At 44.4% G+C, this 20214-nt stretch overlaps 1 protein-coding gene across 4 annotated transcripts in view; it reads left to right on the top strand.

Annotated features, from left to right (window-relative positions):
* Positions 1-20214, top strand: part of LOC126035438 (solute carrier family 12 member 2-like) — a 124347-nt gene that overhangs the window by 34560 nt on the left and 69573 nt on the right. For all 4 annotated transcript variants that reach the window (XM_049793990.1, XM_049793989.1, XM_049793988.1 and 1 more), the window contains 4 exons: positions 1321-1429; positions 1898-2025; positions 2113-2197; positions 15286-15434. In XM_049793990.1, the coding sequence (XP_049649947.1) occupies positions 1321-1429; positions 1898-2025; positions 2113-2197; positions 15286-15434 (471 nt within the window). The remainder of the gene's footprint in view (positions 1-1320; positions 1430-1897; positions 2026-2112; positions 2198-15285; positions 15435-20214) is intronic.

Raw genomic sequence — 20214 nt, 5'->3', positions numbered from 1 at the left:
AGCTTGGTGTCATCTGCAAACTTGCTGAGGGTGCACTCAATCCCACTAGCTATGTCATTAATGAAGATATTAAACAGGACTGGTCCCAGTATGGACCCTTGAGGGACACCACTTGTTACTGGTTTCCACTTGGACATTGAGCCATTGACTGTAACTCTTTGGATGCGGCCATCTGGCCAATCCCTTATCCACCTAATAGTACATCCATCAAACCCATATCTCTCTAATTCAGCAGTAAGAATGTGGGGGACCGTGTCAAAGGCCTTACAGAAGTCCAGGTAGAGGGCATCAGTTGCTCTTCCCTTATCCACTGATGCAGTCACTCCATCGTAGAAGGCTACTAGAGTAGTCAGGCATGATTTGCCCTTGGTGAAGCCATGTTGGCTGCCTTCAATCACCTCACTGTCTTCCGTATGCTTTAACATAGCTTCCAGGAGGATCTTTTCCATGATCTTTCTGGGCATGGATGTGAGGCTGACTGGTCAGTTGTTCCCAGGGTCGTCCTTTTTACCTTTTTTAAAAATTAGTATGATATTTCCTTTTCTCCAGTCACTGGGGATTTCACCTGACCACCATAACTATTTCTCAATGCCTTGATTTATCATTATCCACACTTTTGAGGTCTTGGATAGTTTAAAATACTTCGTTTTGTTGGTACTGTAGTATTTGTGATGGTTTTGTCCAACTTCAGCTAAAAACCTAGGTTGCAATGAAAAAAGTTTGAAAGCTAGAAGTAAAAAGAAATTTGTGGTGGTCTTTGTAAATTAATTTTGTAAACAATGGTTGAGAGCATGACAGTTGAACAGAATAAACTAGTCCATTGTATAAAATAGCAAACAAATGCTATTTGATTCCTGACATAGTAGAATTTTTTAGTAAATACATACTTAAGTATAAGGCAAAGTATTATAATCACAGTTAATAAGGCTATACTCCTAGGTTTTGTGTGCATTCAGCTCCCCCCTCCCCCTCCCCCATAAGTTTCTTTAATCTACTCAAATCCTTTCCTTCTGGATGGCCTATGGACAAAATAATTTTTAGGTACTTTGTCTTTAGACGAATCAGTTTTTGGGGAGTATAGTAATAACAAATTCCATTTTGAATAAATGTTCAACTTTTAAATTATTCATATTTTTCTCTTAAATCCTGGTATGTGTTCTATCCAGCATGCCTTATTTGTGGAAAACAAATATTATAAGACTTTAGATTACATTTACATTTTAGAATACATTCACATTTTAGAATACATTCATAGCTTTGATACCTAGAGCAGTGCAAAATGGCAATTTTTTCTGTCTGACTGTAATCATTATATTTCAGGCACAGATAGTTTTATTGGTGATCCTCATACTTGCTATTGGAGACTTTGTCATAGGGACATTTATTCCTTTGGACAGTAAGAAGCCTAAAGGTTTCTTTGGTTATAAAGGTATGTTGGAACAGTTAGTATCTTAAATAACATCTTTGCAGAGAAGAGACATGCTGTTATAATTGATTAAAACATCTAAAATAGCTTATAGTCTCTTCCTATTTAACTACAGAGATTGTTCTTCCTAGTTCTTTCCAGCTTCTGTTGTTTTATTCCTTAATCTTAAAATTTTTGAGGCCAAAACCTGGTCCTGCTTGCTTAATATCAATTATACTAACTTTAAAAAGGCTGGATCATATTGTACCTACTTGTTCTGTTTTTAAAGACTATTTAAGTTTATTGTGTTGACTTTTTATTTTGCTGAAGTGATGAATTAGGACTTACCTATGTTAAAATGTTCTACACTTGAGTAGGGCATGCTGCTGTGTATGGGTATGGGATTTTTTTTTTCCTTTAGCTTTTTCATGGGGCTAATATTGGCTGGAATTGGCTAATACTGTAGGTTATATATGAAATCTTTCTCTACAGCTGAAATATTTATGGAGAACTTTGGACCAGATTTTCGAAATGAGGAAACTTTCTTTTCTGTATTTGCTATTTTCTTCCCTGCTGCAACTGGCATACTTGCTGGCGCAAATATCTCAGGTGATCTTGCGGTGAGTAGTGAATGAACAAATTCTGACCACAAATGCTGAGTGTATGTTTATCTGTATCATGACTGCCCACTGAAATTTTTCTTTCAGGATCCTCAGTCAGCCATACCTAAAGGAACGCTGTTGGCCATCTTAATTACTACTTTGGTTTACATAGGAATTGCAGTATCTGTAGGTAAATAGTGGATGTTTTTTACTTTGTCATTTTACATTCATTGTGAGGGTATGTTTTAATATATCTTATGTAATTCAGTTTGACTCTCATGTATAGGAAAGTAATAGCCAGAGCTTTCTAATTTTTATTGTTGGAGATCCAAGTTTTCAGCTGTCTTTTATAATTTTTTTAAATGAGTGATATTTTTCTAAGATTAGTGGTGCCTGCTTCAGACTAAAGATGACAATTAAATGACACAAGATTTCATATTGGTATCTCCTAATCTGTGGTAGCATTTCTGTTAAGATGTTTAGAATTTAGCATTAAGATTCTGTATTAGAAAAGTTACTCACTTAACACCTGTGCTGACTGAAAATGGTGCAAGTCAGCTATTCTACCTGAAGCAAATTTTGAGATGGTCACACAACTAACTCTTTGGCAAGGTGGCATGAACAGTAATTCCCAGTAGAGGGAGGAGAGTGAGTGATATCTTTTATCTGTCTAACCCCACTTTCAGAAGTGTTGTCATGTTCAGAAATGTCTATAGCTTTTATTTTTGTGGGGGAGGAGGAGATGATCTGAAATGTTTTTGTGTGACACATAAATTAGTTTATGGCAGTAGTCAGTTTTCTTATATGAAAGACCTTGCTTTATCTTAGTTTTGCTGCCTTTTGAATGAAATTCACATTTATAAGAGTACCATTGATCTTACCACTAATGATACTTCCTTTCTAAAGATACCAATCTTGCTAGTCTGCCGCTGTTGGCTAACACTATATTGTAGTTCTGCCAAATAATTGTTCTCTAGTGATTGTGCTCTATGTAGGATAATGACTGACAGTAAACTTGTCTTCTAATTAGATTGACCACATAGATCTCTGCTACCAAATATGAATATTTTTAGAACTTGAACCCCCATGCTCATTAATATTCATCTATATTCATCTGTTAATAGAATACTTTAGTCATCTTTTAAACATTTTTATAATTTATAATTAGAAATCTGTTAATTAAAAATTCCTATTATCAGGAGTTATAGGTTATGAAATGAAAGACAGATGCAAATACTCTTTCCCTTCCCCCACCAACTATTCCCCACTGTGTACTTCTAATGAAGTAATGAGCAAGTCATTAAAACTTTGAAGGCGCTAGGAAATGTCACTGAATAGTGATGTCTGAGGGGGATGAGAACAAACTCTAGGTGCTCACCAATTTGAGTGTTCATGTAAATCTCAGTTCATTATCTATACAACTATGACTGTTCTTTTCCTGATGTACCTGAATATTGTCAAAATACCTTCATATTTAAAGTATTTGGGTACTGTGATGATAAAGTTGTTTAAAAAAAATAAATTCTCAGCTTAGTTCAATTTTTGCATGCTATGTAGTAAATAAGAGGTTTAAGAGACTGAGTAAAGAGGGCTTAGAAAGGGAAAATTGCTAGCCATACAGCCCAAGCTAGGCAGCCTATTTCAAAAAGATAGTTGTGGGGTGAAAGTGTCCAGTTCATATTTTAGCAAGGGACTAATGCAGATGTGCAGGGTGGCAGGATTAAGGTTGTGTAAGCAACTTTTGTATCAAAATCCTTGGAAGACATTTAAAAGAACAACATTTAGACTACAGTGTAGTTGCTTTAAAAACAAGAAAAGCCCCAATAAAAATAAAATTCTGAACAATTAAAACATGCTTTTTCCACACAAGGAAGTAAGACTAATGAGAGGCTAACTGTAGCCATTTATAGCACCAAAGAATTTACGAAGCCCTCTCAGTTGCAGTCTGGAGCACTCAGGGTAGTAGCGCTGGAAATCTTGCTGCTTGCATGCACTTAGTAAAGAACTTGATATAGATGGTCTGTTAACCTTATCAGAAGCTTATAGCATAGGAAAAACTTCATTTGACTTTGGCAAGAATATGCTTTTGAATGCCTATAAAAAGATGAAACCCTATTTTTACAGAAAAAAGGACCTAGAGATTAAGGAAAATGTTGCCAGAATCTATTATAAATAAAACCTTTCTGAATTAAGGTTAAATAAAATGACTGAACTGTTACTTAGATATAAGTATCTTCTATTGAGAATGCAGCTTGACCAACTGACTTCTGTTTTGTATTCTCTCGTAGTAAGGCTCAGTAGATTTGTTCATAGTGCCATTGTTCCCTTCTGTTGTACTTTGAATCCAAATTCAGGTGGCTGGCAGCTCTTACACACATGGAGGGGAACAAGGTATGACAGGGTTATGGTACCACACTGTAGTTATTTAATGGGATTCTCAGCTTACATGAGTCTGCCACTGCAACATATTACCATCAAAATGTTATCTAGAAATAATTCAATTAGTAAATATATTGTGACATTCATTATATACTACTTCAATGGCCAGGGCAAATATTTGCATGGTGGAAGAGAAGAAACTTTTTTTTTCTTGTATAGAACCTTTAATTCCAATTAAAATGAAACAAACAAAAAACCACACACCCCACTCAGAAGAAAACCTTAAGAGAGATGATCAGTATAGGAAACTCTTACTGAAATTTAACCAATTTGGCCTAGTAAGCAATTGAAAAATAAATCTGAAAATTGGAAGTATTAAGTAATGTCCACCTATCAGGGCCAGGTGTTGCTTAAGTTCTAAAGGCTAGAAAGCAATCTAAATATGGTATATGTATTTAGGGATTCTCTTTATCAATAGAAAAAATAAATTATTTTACATAGATAGCAGGCATTGACATTTGAGAAAATGAAACCTATTCTTGTATGCTTGTGGTATATCTGTGCCTTTTATCTTATTTTGCAAGCAAGTCATTTATGTCATCAGTAGTCATATGCTTCTGTTCCCAGGACCTCATCATCATTTAAGTTCCTAAAGGACCAGAGTAAGGGAATTCTCTTGGCCTTAACTGGTCTGTAGACTTTGCTCTTACCCACTCATTTAATTGCCTTTCCTTGATATATTGGCTGGTGTCCAAACACAATTTAACTACCTCAGTTGTTAAACCTAGAATGTTGAATAATACTCAGACTCCTCTAGTTTGTCTAAAAAAAAAAACCCAAAGAAAAACAAAACAAAACAAAACCCAAAACAACCTGCACAAACCTTTTGCAGTCTTTATAATCAGATGACACTATTCTTAGTACTTAGAGGCTGAAATGTTGTCTTCACAGTTTTCCTGAACAGTGGACTTTTAATCATGAATTAGTTGAAGAGAGCAGTTTTCAAGTCATAGAACTTAACACCCTGCGCCCCCCCCCCCCCGAAAAAAAAAAAAAGGAGAAAAGCAACAGTAGAGATGAGTTTGTGGGATTTTGTTTTTCACCAAGAAACCAACTTTTACAATACAACAAAGAATCACATAGGAGGTGGGTTGTCAGGAATCACATGGGAGGTGGGTTGTCAGAAACTGACTTGCAACAGGGCTTTCATGACAAACTGCTTGTGATTGGTTGGGGTTGTTTTTTATAATGACTGAGCCGTATTGACTGAGATTTACAAGCTGTTTATATAGACTTTGAGATAAAATGTTGTGAAAGTGTTCTCTGTGAACATAGGAAATATGTAATAGTAGACTCTAAACTGAAGTATGTGCATAAAGCTTTATAATATAAGTCATCTTATGTTATGGCAAGTTATGGTCATTGGTGATTCCCTCCTGTGTGGAACAGAAGCACCCATTTGCAGACCAGACCCTCTCTTCAGGGAATTTTGCTGCCTCTCTGGGGCCTGAATTAGGGACGTCACCACAAGACTGAAGAGCCTGGTTCAACCTTCAGACTACTATCCATTCCTGCTCTTTCATGTGGGTACAAATGATGTTGCGACAAAAAGTCTGAGGTCAATCAAAAGAGATTTCAGAGCCCTGGGAAGAATGCTAAAAAATTCGGGAGCACAGATAGTGTTTTCCTCAATCCTCCCAGTAATGGGGGGAGACTTTGGAAGAAACAGGTGAGCCCAGGATATTAATATCTGTCTCCAGGATTGGTGCCTGCACCAAAACACTGGGTTTTTAAATCATGGAAGAGCCTTTGAGACACAAGGTATGCTGGGGCCTGACGGGATCCACCTGTCCCGATGGGGTAAACATGTCTTTGGGCGTAAGCTGGTGGGACTGATCAAGAAAACTTTAAACTAGAATCGATGGGGGAAGGGGATACCAACAGCATTGCAGTAGGTAAGCCAAGGGTTGGCATGGCATCGCCTGAGGGTGGCAATGCTAGTAGGACCATTTACACTGCTTCTGGGAGCATGGAGGGCTCAGGACTGTATCTGAAATGCTTGTACACCAATGCACGCAGTATCAGAAACAAATAGGATGAACTGGAAGCGTTGGTCAGCTCCCAGAGCTACGATATCATTGGTATTAGTGAGACCTGGTGAAATGAGTCCCATGACGGGAGTGCTGGGATGGAGGGTTACAGGCTGTTCAGGAGGGATAGTCAGGGCAGGCGAGATGGAGGTGTCACACTGAATGTAAGGGAGAGGTTTGATAGTACAGCGCTTACAGTTAATGATGATGTGGTTGAGAGCCTCTGGGTGAGGATTAGGGGGATGGAAAACAAAGGAGATGTTGTAGTGGGTGTCTACTACCGATCACCCAGCCAGGATGTAAGCACTGATGGGTTATTCTATAGGCAATTAGGAGAAATCTCTGGATGGGTAGCCCTTGTCCTTATGGGAGATTTCAACTGCCCAGACATCACCTGGGAATATCATACTGCTGTGACGAGCAGGTCTTGGAAATTCCTGAAGTCTCTAGGAGACAACTTCTTGTCAGAGGTACTCAGGGAGCCAACTAGGAAAGATGCCCTCCTAGACTTGCTATTTGTGAATAGAGAAGGAATCGTGGGGGGTGTGTTGGTAGGTGGCTGTCTTGGCCACAGTGATCATGAAATGGTTGAGTTTAAAATTTTCAGCGTAATGAGAAAACAGGACGGCAGAGTTGCTACCCTGGACTTCAGGAGAGCAAACTTTAAGCTACTCAGGGAGCTATTTAGCAGAATACCCTGGGAATCTGCTTTTGAGGGCTTAGGAGTCCACGAGTGCTGGTCAGTCTTTAAGAACCACCTTTTAGAAGCAGAGGAGCAGGCAATTCCAGTGTGTCGTCAGTCAAGCAAGCAGGGCAGAACACCAGCTCGGCTGAACAGGGAACTCCTCGTGGAGCTCAAGAGGAAAGAGAAATTGTATGATCTCTGGAAGCGAGGTCAGGCTTCGCAGGAAGATTACAGAGCCGTGGTTCGTATATGCAGGGAGAAGACACGAAAGGCCAAAGCTCAATTAGAGTTGAAACTGGCCAGTGTTGTGTCAGATAACAAGAAGGGCTTTTTTTAAGTATGTTAATAGCAAGAGGAGGTCTAAAGAAAACATTGGACCGATACTTGTTGAAGATGGTCATCTGACTAATAGAGATGAAGAAAAAGCAGAGGCATTCACTGTGTTTTTTGCCTCAGTCTTTAATAATACTGATAGACCTTGGGCTGCCCGATCCCCTGAGTCAGAGGACCACAAGTGTGGGAACAGTGACCTTCATTTGTGGACAATGAAATTGTAAGGGACCAGCTGTATCAGCTGAATGTTCACAAGTCCATGGGGCCTGATGGGATTCATCCCAGAGTACTGAAGGAGCTAGCAGATGTTATGGCAGGACCCCTCTCGATCATCTACCAAAGGTCTTGGGAGTCTGGGGAGGTCCCTGCTGACTGGAAGCTAGCCAAATGTTATTCCAATCCACAAGAAGAGCGTGAGGGAAGACCCAGGGAACTACAGACCTGTTAGTCGAACCTCAGTACCTGGAAAAATGATGGAGAAGATCATACGGGGTACTATTGAAAGGCATTTAAAGAATGATGCAAGCTGGGTGAAAAACTGGCTGGCTGGACGAGCCCAGAGGGTTGTGGTGAATGGGGTGAAATCCAGTTGGCGGCAGGTCACAAGTGGTGTTCCCCAGGGCTCGGTGTTGGGCCCCGTTCTGTTTAATATCTTTATCAATGATTTGGATGAGGGGATTGAGTGCACCCTCAGCAAGTTTGCAGACGACACCAAGTTGGGAGGCAGGGTCGATCTGCTTGAGGGTAGGGAGGCTCTACAGAGAGATCTGGACAGGCTGGATCGATGGGCTGAGCCCAATTGTATGAAGTTCAATAAGGCCAAGTGCCAGGTCCTGCGCTTCGGTCACAGCAACCCCATGCAGCCCTACAGGCTTGGGGAAGAGTGGCTGGAAAGCTGCCCAGCAAAGAAAGACCTGGGTGTGCTGGTTGACAGCCAGCTGAATATGAGCCAGCAGTGTGCCCAGGTGGCCAAGAAGGCCAACGGCATCCTAGCCTGTATCAGAAATAGTGTGGCCAGCAGGAGCAGGGAAGTGATTGTTCCCCTGTATTTGACACTGGTGAGGCCGCACCTCGAGTACTGTGTTCAGTTTTGGGCCCCTCACTACAGGAAAGACATTGAGGTGCTGGAGCATGTCCAGAGAAGGGCAACCAAGTTAGTGAGGGGCCTGGAGCACAAGTCTTATGAGGAGCGGCTGAGGGAGCTGGGGCTGTTTAGTTTAGAGAAGAGGAGGCTGAGGGGAGACCTTATAGCTCTCTACAACTACCTGAAGGGGGGGTTGTAGCGAGGTGGTTGCTGGTCTCTTCTGTCAGGTGGCTGGAGATAGGATGAGAGGAAATGGCCTCAAGTTGCAGCAAGGGAGATTTAGGTTAGATATTAGGAAAAAATTCTTTAGTGAGAGGATTGTCACGCATTGGAATAGGCTGCCCAGGGAAGTGGTTGAGTCACCATCCCTGGAGGTATTCAAAAAGCGTGTAGACATGGTTTAGTGGGCACGGATGATGGTTGGACTCGATGATCTTGAAGGTCTTTTCCAACCTAAATGATTCTATGATTCTATGATTCTGAGCCTCAGGCACAGTCAACATGGGTTCACAAAGGGAAAGTGCTGTTTAACTAATTTGATCTCCTTCTATGATGAGGTCACCCGCCTAGTGGATGGAGGGAAGGCGATGGATGTAGTTTTTCTGGATTTTTAATAAGGCTTTTAGTAGTGTCCCCCACAGCTTCCTTCTGGACAAGTTGTCCAACTGTGGAATGAGCGGGTTCACGGTGCACTGGGTGAAGAACTGGCTGAAGGGGAGGGCTCAAAGGGTTGTAGTGAATAGGGCTGCATCTGGCTGGCGACCGGTCACCAGCAGTGTTCCTCAGGGCTCAATTCTAGGGCCAGTCCTGTTCAATATATTTATCAACGATCTGGATGCAGGATTTGAATGCACCATTAGCAAGTTTGCTGATGATACCAAACTGGGAGGTGCTGTTGACTCTCTTGAGGGACAAGAGGCCTTGCAGAGGGATCTAGATAGATTGGAGCATTGGGCTATGATTAATGGGATGAAATTTAACAAGTCCAAATGCCAGATCCTGCACCTGGGATGGAGTAATGCTGGGCACAAGTACAGATCGGGAGAGGAGTGGCTGGAGAGTAGCTCTGCAGAAAGGGATCTGGGGGTCCTGGTTGACAGCAGGCTCAATATGAGTCAGCAGTGTGCCCTGACAGCCAGGAGGGCTGGCTTCAATATAAACTTCAACAAAGTAGAGTCAAAGGCAATCAAGTGGTATGCCACAATTGACATTGCTAATGCGTTTTTCTCAATCCCTCTGGCAGCAGAGTGCCAGCCACAATTTGCTTTTAATTGGGGGGCGCCCAGTACACTTGGAATCAACTGCCCCAGGGGTGGAAACACAGCCCCACCATTTGCCATGGACTAATCCAGACTGCACTGGAAAAAGGTGAAGCTCCGGAATACCTGCAATACATTGATGACATCATCGTATGGGGCAACACAGCAGAAGAAGTCTTTGAGAAGGGGAAGAAAATAATCCAAATCCTTCTGAAAGCCGGTTTTGCCATAAAAGAATGGAAGGTCAAGGGTCCTGTACAGGAGATCCAGTTTTTAGGAACAAAATGGCAAGATGGACGTCATCAGATCCCAATGGATGTGACCAAAAAAATAGCAGCTATGTTTCCACCAACTAATAAAAAGGAAACAAAGGCCTTCTTAGGTGTCGTGGGGTTTTGGAGAATGCATATTCCAAATTACAGTCTGATTGTAAGCCCTCTCTATCAAGTGACCCGGAAGAAGAACGATTTTAAATGGGGCCCTGAGCAACAAGAAGCCTTTGAACAAATTAAATGGGAGATTGTTCATACAGTAGCCCTTGGACCAGTCCGGACAGGACAAGATGTTAAAAATGTGCTCTATACTGCAGCGGGGGAGAACGGCCCTACCTGGGGCCTCTGGCAGAAAGCACCCAGGGAGACCCAAGGCCGACCCCTGGGGTTTTGGAGTCGGGGATACAGAGGATCCAAAGTCTGCTATACTCCAACTGAAAAAGAGATATTGGCAGCATATGAAGGAGTTTGAGCTGCCTCAGAAGTGGTTGGTACTGAAACACAGCTCCTCTTAGCACCCCGACTGCCAGTGCTGGGCTGGATGTTCAAAGGGAAAGTCTCCTGTACACATCACGCGACTGACGCCACGCGGAGTAAGTGGGTCGCACTGATCACACAACAGACTCACATAGGAAACCCCAGTTGCCCAGGAATTTTAGAAGTTATCACAGACTGGCCAGAAGGCAAAGATTTTGGAATGTCACCAGAGGAGGAGGTGACACAGGCTGAAGAGGCCCCGCTGTATAATAAACTGCCAGAAAATGAGAGGCAATATGCCCTGTTCACTGATGGATCCTGTCGCATTGTGGGAAAGCATCGAAGCTGAAAAGCTGCTGTATGGAGTCCTACACGACAAGTTGCAGAAACTGCTGAAGGAGAAGGTGAATCGAGTCAGTTTGCAGAAGTGAAAGCCATCCAGCTAGCGTTAGACATTGCTGAAAGAGAGAAGTGGCCAGTGCTCTATCTCTATACTGACTCATGGATGGTGGCAAATGCCCTGTGGGGGTGGCTACAGCAATGGAAGCAGAGCAACTGGCAGCGCAGAGGTAAACCCATTTGGGCTGCTGCACTGTGGCAAGATATTGCATCCCGGCTAGAGAATCTGGTTGTGAAAGTACGTCATGTAGATGCTCACAAGGGTCGGGCCACTGAAGAACATCAGAACAACCAACAGGTGGATCAGGCTGCCAAGATTGAAGTGGCTCAGGTGGACCTGGACTGGCAACGTAAGGGTGAGCTATTTATGGCTCAGTGGGCCCATGATACCTCAGGCCATCAGGGAAGAGATGCAACATATAGATGGGCTCATGATCGAGGGGTGGACTTGACCATGGACACTATCGCACAGGTCATCCATGAATGTGAAACATGTGCTGCAATTAAGCAAGCCAAGCAGTTAAAGCCCCTGTGGTATGGAGGGCGATAGCTGAAATATAAATATGGGGAAGCCTGGCAGACTGACTATATCACGCTCCCACAAACTCGCCAAGGCAAGCGCCATGTGCTGACAATGGTGGAAGCAACCACTGGATGGCTGGAAACATATTCTGTGCCCCATGCCACAACCCACAACACTATCCTGGGCCTTGAAGAGCAGGTCTTGTGGCGACACGGCACCCCAGAAAGAATTGAGTCAGACAACGCGACTCATTTCCGAAACAACCTCATAGACACCAGGGCCAGAGAGCGTGGCATTGAGTGGGTATATCACATCCCCTATCATGCACCAGCCTCCGGGAAAATCGAGCAATACAATGGACTCTTAAAGACTACATTGCAAGCAATGGGGGGTGGAACATTCAAACCCTGGGATACACATTTAGCAAAAGCCACCTGGTTAGTCAACACCAGAGGATCTGCCAGTTGGGCTGGTCCTGCCCAATCAGAACTTTTACGCACTGTAGCAGGTCATAAAGTCCCTGTAGTGCACATAAAAAAATATGTTAGGGAAGACAGTCTGGGTTACTCCTGCCTCAGGCAAAGGCAAACCCATTCATGGGATTGCTTTTGCTCAAGGACCTGGGTGCACTTGGTGGGTGATGCAAAAGGATGGGGAAGTCCGATGTGTGCCTCAAGGGGATTTGATTTTTGGTTAAAATAGCCGAAAAATTCAATTATATGATGTTAATTGCTATATAACCCTGCCACTGTATTTTATCATTACTATAATTGTTATATCCTATATCAATGGTATTACAGTAAGAATCATTAGATGAAGCAAGAATGAACTGTGATAAAACTGAGCGAAGCGCAGTAGTTATGGAACCAGAACTGACTTCAGCATGCAACAATCCAACATTACACACCATCCTCTCCTGCTGCACTGTGGAATGATTGCTGGAGGTGATTTATCAATATGACACACCCCTCTCAAGGGAGGGTGAACCTCCAGGGTGGAATGCAGTGGACACGTGAAGAATTGGTTCCATGGTAGTTCCCTAAGCAACATAACCTGCAACTTTAGATGTTAGCAACACCAGGGGAGCTTGGTGTGCTGACTCTGAAAAGTAACAGGGAGGGTGGAGCGGAGTGGAGACGCTGCGGCCAAGCTCTGTGATTGCAGGGATAGGGAACTGGAACGATAGGAGCAAGAACAGTCGGTCCCTGCATTGAATCCATTGAAACAAGGAGGTAAAATAATGGGGTTTCTGTCGACCTAATGCCCTACTACTGATTTATATCACACGTGCCCAGTTCTGGGGTACTGACATGTAACACCATGTCCTTTGGGTGAGCTTTGCTCATTATAATATCATTATAATACCAAAACACACCTCCATCCCAAAAGCTACCCACCTCCAAGTTGCAACTACCCCCCACAGAGCATGCGCTCTGAATTTTTTCTAGCATATACCTTTAAAAACAAAGCGAGAGAACTTTATACCAATCAAAGTAAAGGTATGTATGACTAGAGTCACTCAAGCTCTGCCTAAAAAATAAGAAAATATAAAAGGGCTTAAAAGAGGAGGAATGTTAGGGAAGATATCATCATAGACAAGTCGGGAGGACATCGCTGACTTTCTGGGACGAGTCGACAGGCTGAACCTCTCTCCCCCCCATAGGGACGCCTATTGGTTGAGATTCGAACACTTGGCTGTACTGAGTGCTTCCCTGGGAAACTTAGAATTCTTTAGAGCTCTTTTCTTTCATAATTTAATGCGCTTGTAGTCAACTGTATTATCAATTGCACGTGCTTTGCAGACAGTGTATTTATCACCGGCAATCCAAAAGAACCTGTACTGTTGTTTTAATAAACTGCAGTGCTCATTAGTCTAGTCATGATAGTTCGTTAACGCAACCAAACTCCCCAAATCTGGTAATTCTCATGTGTTGAACGTGGCTAAGCCGAGAGTGCAGTGTGCTATAAGTGCATCCGTCATCGTGATAGTTCAGCATATTGAACACAACCCGATTTAGAGTGTTGAATTGGACATTACTCAGAAACTAAACCTAGCCGCCCCCAGCCCCTCTGACATCTGAGGATAAGCCGGAATACAAGAGGGTTTATTTTCTGCCAAATTCCTTTACCTTTTAACACAACAGCACCCAATGTCACCCGCTCGCCACACCGCACTGAAGCCCGATCCTGCTCTACCGACTGAGCAGACTTTGCACTATCCCTCCTGCCCAGAAAGACTGGTATGACAGATGGAGCCCAAAGTCAGGGACTAAATGAACTCAAGGAACATTTTACAGAGATGGCCCATAGACTAAGGGAATGATATCTCTGTGTGTGTATACATATATATATATATATATGTATATATCAAAGGACAGAAAAGGTTATGGTGATTAATTAGGATGTATTGGAAAGTATGGGACCTGAGCATGACGTAAATGGTAGAGAATAAGGGGTGGATATTGTCCTGGTTTCAGCTGGGATAGAGTTAATTTTCTTCCTAATAGCTTGTATAGTGTTGTCTTGAATTCAGTATGAGAAGAATGTTGATAACACTGATGTTTTCAGTTATTGCTAAGTAGTGTTTATACTAAGTCAAGGATGCCTAGTATATAAACTGAGGGGAGTTGGCCTGGGAGGATCGCTGCTTGGGAACTAACTGAGCAGCTAAGGACTCTGGGTTTGTCTAGTTTGGAGAAAAGGATGCTGAGGGGCAACCTCAATGCTCTCTACAGCTTCCTGAGGAGGGGAAGTGGAGAGGGAGGTGCTGATCTCTTCTCCCTGATATCCAGTGACAGGACGCATGGGAATGGTTCAAAGCTGCGTCAGGGGAGGTTCAGACTTGACATTAGGAAGCATTTCTTTGCCGAGAGGGTGGTCAAAGACTGGAACAGGCTTCCTAGAGAGGTGGCCGATGCCCCAAGCCTGTCAGTGTTTAAGAGGCCTTTGTACAATGCCCTTAATAACATGCTTTAGCTTGTGGTCAGCCCTGAAGTGGTCAGGCAGTTGGACTAGATGATCATTGTAGGTCCCTTCCAACTGAAATATTCTAGTCTAATCTCGTCTAGTCTATCTTATATATATCTTATTAGAGGGAAAGGTGGAAATTCCAGGAAAACTATTAATGAAATAATCTAGGAATGTTAACTTGCTTGTTTTACATCTGTCAGGCAAACCTTTTTGGTCACTATAACTGGAAATATTTTTTACTCTGGAATCATCATACAATCTTCTAGGAAAATAAATAGTTGCAAAATTATGTAAACCTGTCTATATACCTATGTACGTATCACTACAAAACTGCACTCCACTGGGAAAACTGCACCAAAAAAATTTAAAAAAAATCACCAAAACAAACATACACACACTAACAATCAAGTGATGGTGCTTAATACTAACTTCATATAAAGTGCTATGGGAAAGTCATGTTTCAAAGAAATAAAAGATTGAACTAAAAATGAGCTGTTAAACTTCTGCAGTTCAAGTGATTTATAGCTTTCCTCTGTGCTAGGATTTTTCCTGTTCTTATTTATTGGACTCTGGTTTCTCTAAATTTAATCTCTTCTCAAACAAGAAAGCAGATAGTTTGCTTGTTTGTATTTGTTCTTCATGGTGAAGAAGTGCTTTAGACTGATACATTAAAAATGTAAATACCTTATCTTAATGTTGCTCTGTGAGAATATGCTTACCTAAAAAGGGAATTAAGCTAGACATATGTCCTTCTTAAGTGCAGATTCAGTCTGTTAATGCTTATTCTTGTGATTGGGTCTGCTCTAGGTTCCTGTGTTGTTCGAGATGCTACAGGGAACATTAATAACACCATTATCACCGAGCTGACAAATTGTACTACTGCAGCTTGCAAATTAAACTATGATTTCTCATCCTGTCAGACAGGTTGTCAGTATGGGCTGATGAACAATTTCCAGGTATGAAATGTTCTCTTAAATTAGTTTAATGGGGTTTGTGCTTTTTTTGAAATGCATATTACCAATAATTAAAAAATTGGTTAAAAATGTCTATCTCCATAAATACAAGGTTAATCTGGAATAGTTCAGTGGTGCACTCGAGCTAGTATGTATAACAGCAAGGTAACTATGTTTAAAACAGAAAACCAACATGCCTTTAGGTATTTATATGCAGACAGTATCTTTACTCTTCTCCTGAGTAAGCTGCTTAGGTTAGTGGTAGTATTGCAGCTTGCTCTGTTTAGATAATTGAATGTCATCATTCACTGACATGGATAGATGTACTCATTGTTAAATAGTGAGGCGTAGTAATTGTAGGAGGTATCTGTCAGTAACTTCTTTCTTGGTTTTGGTTTGGTTTTTTTTAAACTTGAAATTTCTTAGGAAATGTATTGACTTTTAAAAAATGTTATATATTGGCCACAGTATCATCTTTAACGGTGAAGATTTTGTGAGGCTTTTTTATAAGAACTGATGTTATACTTAAAAAAGATTGAAGAGTAGTGAGTAGTATTTAATCACTCCTGTACACTTTGTGCTGCATTCAGTTCTTACAGCAAAGAATTGATTTGTATTTAATGCTTAGGCAGACGTGTTTTTGAATGCACTTGCTGGATAAAAAATGGATTATCCATAGTACAATTTACCTATGGAAAGCTTAGATGACGCTAAGAACTGTGGGTGGGAGGCTTAGAATTGCACTCAGTGGGATGTTAGGAGGCTTGCATAGGAAGATCATCTTTAGTTCCTGTTGCAGTTACTGCAAATGAAGTGTAGGTCCTTGCAGGCTTCAGAGATTCTTCTGTTCAGTGTCACAATGGCTGTGAGCTGGTAAAAGAGTAACTTCAGGAAATTGTTTGGGCTCTGTAGCCTGAGCTTGTATCTAATTCTAGTTAAGTTCCAAAACTGGATAAAATAAATGCAGAATTTGGTCACATAACTATTTTGAAGTATATAAAATGGTTTTTTTAATGAAACTGTCTGATTTTGGATCACAGTCAGAAGTAGCATGAAGCTAAATTCCAGAAACAGTGTACAAGTTCTACTAAAATACTCCTCTTGCAAAGGTTGTAGGCTATAAAACACTGGAAAACAGTTAAGGGGGTTGAATACAGTATTATCCATATTCATTATATTAAAAAAAAACAAACCAACAAACAAAACTACAAAGAAAAAAAAACCCCTAAGATAATAGAGAAGCTACTGTTTGTTTTCATGCAGCTTTACTTTTCCTCTACAATGGCTAGACCAAATAACTGAAACTCTTGCTGGCTATCAGCCCTTCATATGCTGTGTGCACTTGCAAGGAAGTAAAATTTCTCTGCTAGAGCTATCTGCATAAGTGGGCTTCTAGGTTTTGTGGTTATGCGTTCTGGATTATGGTTTATAAGCTGAGTGTTCCTTTTAACACCATGGCATACTGGAATGGGTTGTGTGTGTATGTCTCTGCAAAGTGTTATGGGGCTGTGTGTATGCGCTCCCTCCTGGGCATGCCTCCCACCCTTTCCTTAGTCCCTCCCCCTCCCCCTGTTTTGCTGAACATGCTCCATCTCAGTCTCCCTTTCTTTTCCTGGGTGTACCCCTCATTGGTCCACACTCTTGTTTCCATACTCTTTCTGGGTCTTGACTGGATCCACCTCCCTCTGGGCCTCACCCCCCCCCCCCCCCAGGCTCTGCCCTCTTCTCGCCCTTTTGGCTCCTGGACCCTTGCCTCACAACCCCCGGTCTTTAGGCCTTGTCCTCCTCTTGCCCTTGCCCTCACTATGTCCCTGGTGCCTCAGGCCCTGCCCTCAGCTCATCCTCCTCTCCTTGGGCCTTCCCCTTGCCTTCCTCTTGCCCGTGTCTCCTCAGGCTTCTCCCCACCCTCCTCAACTTAGACCTTACCTATCCTCAGGGCACGCCAATCTTGCCTTGCCCACTGGCTTGCCTGTCTTGCCTCACTTTGGCCTTGCCTGTCTCACCTCACTTTGGCCTTGCCTGTCTCACTTTGGCCTTGGGCCTCCCCCTGGGCCTTGCCTCAGGCCTTGCCTTGCCTGTCTTGCCTCAGGCCTTGCCTGCCACCTCACCTGTCTCACCTTGGGCCTTGCTTTGGCTATGGGACTTGCCTTGCCAATCTTGCTTTGGCCTCGCCTGTCTCCTCTTGGGCCTTGCCTTGCCCATCTCACTTCTCCTTGGGGCTCAGGCCTTGCCCATCTCGCTTTGGCCTCGCCCATCTCGCCCTCCTGGCCTTGGGCCTCCCTTCACCTGCCAGCTCACCAGTTTCCCCTTTGGCCTTGTGTCACAACCTTGGCTGGACAGACCAGGGAGTTGTGTTGAATTCAGAATTCCCTCGGGCTACATTAAGGTGAAATGACACCAAACGATCAGTTAAACATTTTATTCATGACAGAAGCAAACTGAACTTGGGAGGCATAACAGTAGGTGGCAGGGTTTCTCACAACAGGAATTGGCATGAGACTACCTCAGTAAACCGTGTAACCCATGGTAACCATGTACATCAATTCAGGGAATAAGGAGATCCCTCCCGTTGAATCATGAGGTTCAGAGCAGACCCCCTTGCTTTCTAGACTCCTTCTCAGAGAAGAGCCTAGGGGCGGCTGCATCCACTCCTAGTCCCAGACTTGGTCAATGGTTTTATGTCTTAAAGGGATGAGGTGTAGGGATTATGGAAACGGAAGGAGAAAGAGAGAGCAAGACAGAGAGAGAAAAAGGAAGAGAAAAGAGAAAGATTTCACCAGTCCTGGGTCCAGCATTGGTCCAGTCAGTCTAAAGGTCCAGTTCTGGTGGGCATGCGCACATGAGGCTTCAGTTTGTGTCCTTTTATCATCCTTGCCCCTCCTTTGGGTGGGCACTCAAACGCATTAGGCTAATTATGTGTCATGATCAGTTTGTGCTTTCAGAACCTTTGGGGAAATGGGTCAGTGGGCTTGGAGGTCATTTGGGGAGTAACTTCTCCTTTCCTACAGACATGACCATTGTTTGATCTTTGGCCGTGCATGGTGAGCTGCCCTGCTCAGCATATCAGAACACCATATCAGAACACAGAGCTGAGTACCCTCTGCATGCCCTCCCTGTCCTGTTGCTCATGTCCTGTGCTGATCTGTGCTTATCCACTTCTTTTGACCTGTGGTTCCTTGCTATGCAGGGTTTGTTGTTATGCAGAGTTCATGGTTAGGCAGAACTTGCCCCACCACAATGTTTGAGACATTAACTCTTTCAGTCTCTCACACCTTGCCCACCTCCCTTTGGCCTCAGGCCTTGCCTCGCCTGTCTAGCATTGCCTTGGGCCTTGCTTTGGCGTCCGGGCCTTGACTTGGGCCTCCCTGTGCCTGCTGCGCCCCTCTACTCATGCCTGGCCTTGTCCTCCTCTGCCTGGCCCTCACCTTGCCCTTCTGTTCTTGGTCCTTTGCCACACCTCAGGCCTGGCCTCTCCCCCGCCTTGCACTCACCTCACCCTTGCATTGCTGCCCACGCCTTGCCACCCTCAGGCCGAGGCGTGCACTTGCCTCGCCCTCAATGCCCTTGGGCAGAGGCTCACTCTTAACTTGCCCCTTGCTTTGCCCTTCCCTTACTGCCTTCTGGCCGAGACTCACCCTCACCTTGCCACCCTTCAGGCGAAGGCTCCCCCTCACCTCGCCTTGCCACTCTCGGGCAGAGGCTCGCCTGCACCTCCCCCTTGCCTCGCCGCCCTGGGGCTGACACTTGCCTTCACCTCGCAGCCCTTGGGCCGAGGCTCACCCTCGCCCTCTCCTCTCCTCGCCCTCACCTCTCCTTGCCCTCACCTTGCCGCCTTTGAGCTGAGGCTTGCCCTCGACACCCTTGGGCTGAGTCTCACTGTCTTATCACCCTCGCCGCCCTCAGGCAGAGGCTCACCCTCGCCCTCTCTCCTTGCCCTCACCTTTCCTTGCCCTCACCTTGCCACCCTCAGGCTGAGGCTTGCCCTCAATGCCCTCAGGCCGAGGCTCGCCCTCACCTCGCTGATGCTCTCACCTCAACAGAGGCTTGCATTCGCCCTCGCCTTGCCACCCTTCAGGCCGAGGATCACCCTCACCTCACACTCGGGCCGAGGCTTGCCCTCACCACACCTTGCCCTTGCCTCGCCCTCACCTCATTGCCCTCAGGCCAAGCCTCACCCTCAACACCCTCCGGCAGAGACTTGCCCTCACCTTGTCCTTACCTCAGTGCCCTCAGGCAGAGATTCGCCATTGCATCACCCGTACCTCACCCTCGCCTTGCCCTTGCCTGGCTGCCCTGGGTCGGAGGCTCACCCTCACCTTGCTGCCCTCGCCTCACCTCGTCACCCTCGGGCCAAGGCTTGCCCACGCCTTGCCCTTGCCTCTCCCTCCCCTCACTGCCTTCTGACAGAGGCTCACCCGTGCCTTGCTGCCCTTGGGCTGAGGCTCATCCTATCCTCACCTCACTCGCCCTGGCCTCGCCCTGGCCTCGCTGCCCTCGGGCCTCACCTTGCCCGTGCCTTTCCATGCCCTGCCCTTGCGTTGCCCTCATCTATCCGTCCTCAGGCTGAGGCTCACCCTTGCTTCTCCTTCAACTCACCACCCTCAGGCCAAGGCTTACCCTTGCCTTGCCCTTGCCTCTCCCTCACCTTTTCTTGCCTCACCCTCTCTTCTTTGCCCTCAGGCTGAGTCTTGCCCTCTCCCTGCCTCCCTCGAGCCGATGCTTGCCCTCACCTTGCCCTTGCCTTGCCTTGCCCTCTCCTTGCTGCCCTTGGGCCAAGGCTCGC

Source organism: Accipiter gentilis, chromosome W, assembly GCF_929443795.1.
Source record: "Accipiter gentilis chromosome W, bAccGen1.1, whole genome shotgun sequence".
NCBI classification, from domain to species: Eukaryota; Metazoa; Chordata; class Aves; order Accipitriformes; family Accipitridae; genus Astur; species Astur gentilis.
This window is presented reverse-complemented; position numbering and strand designations above follow the sequence as displayed.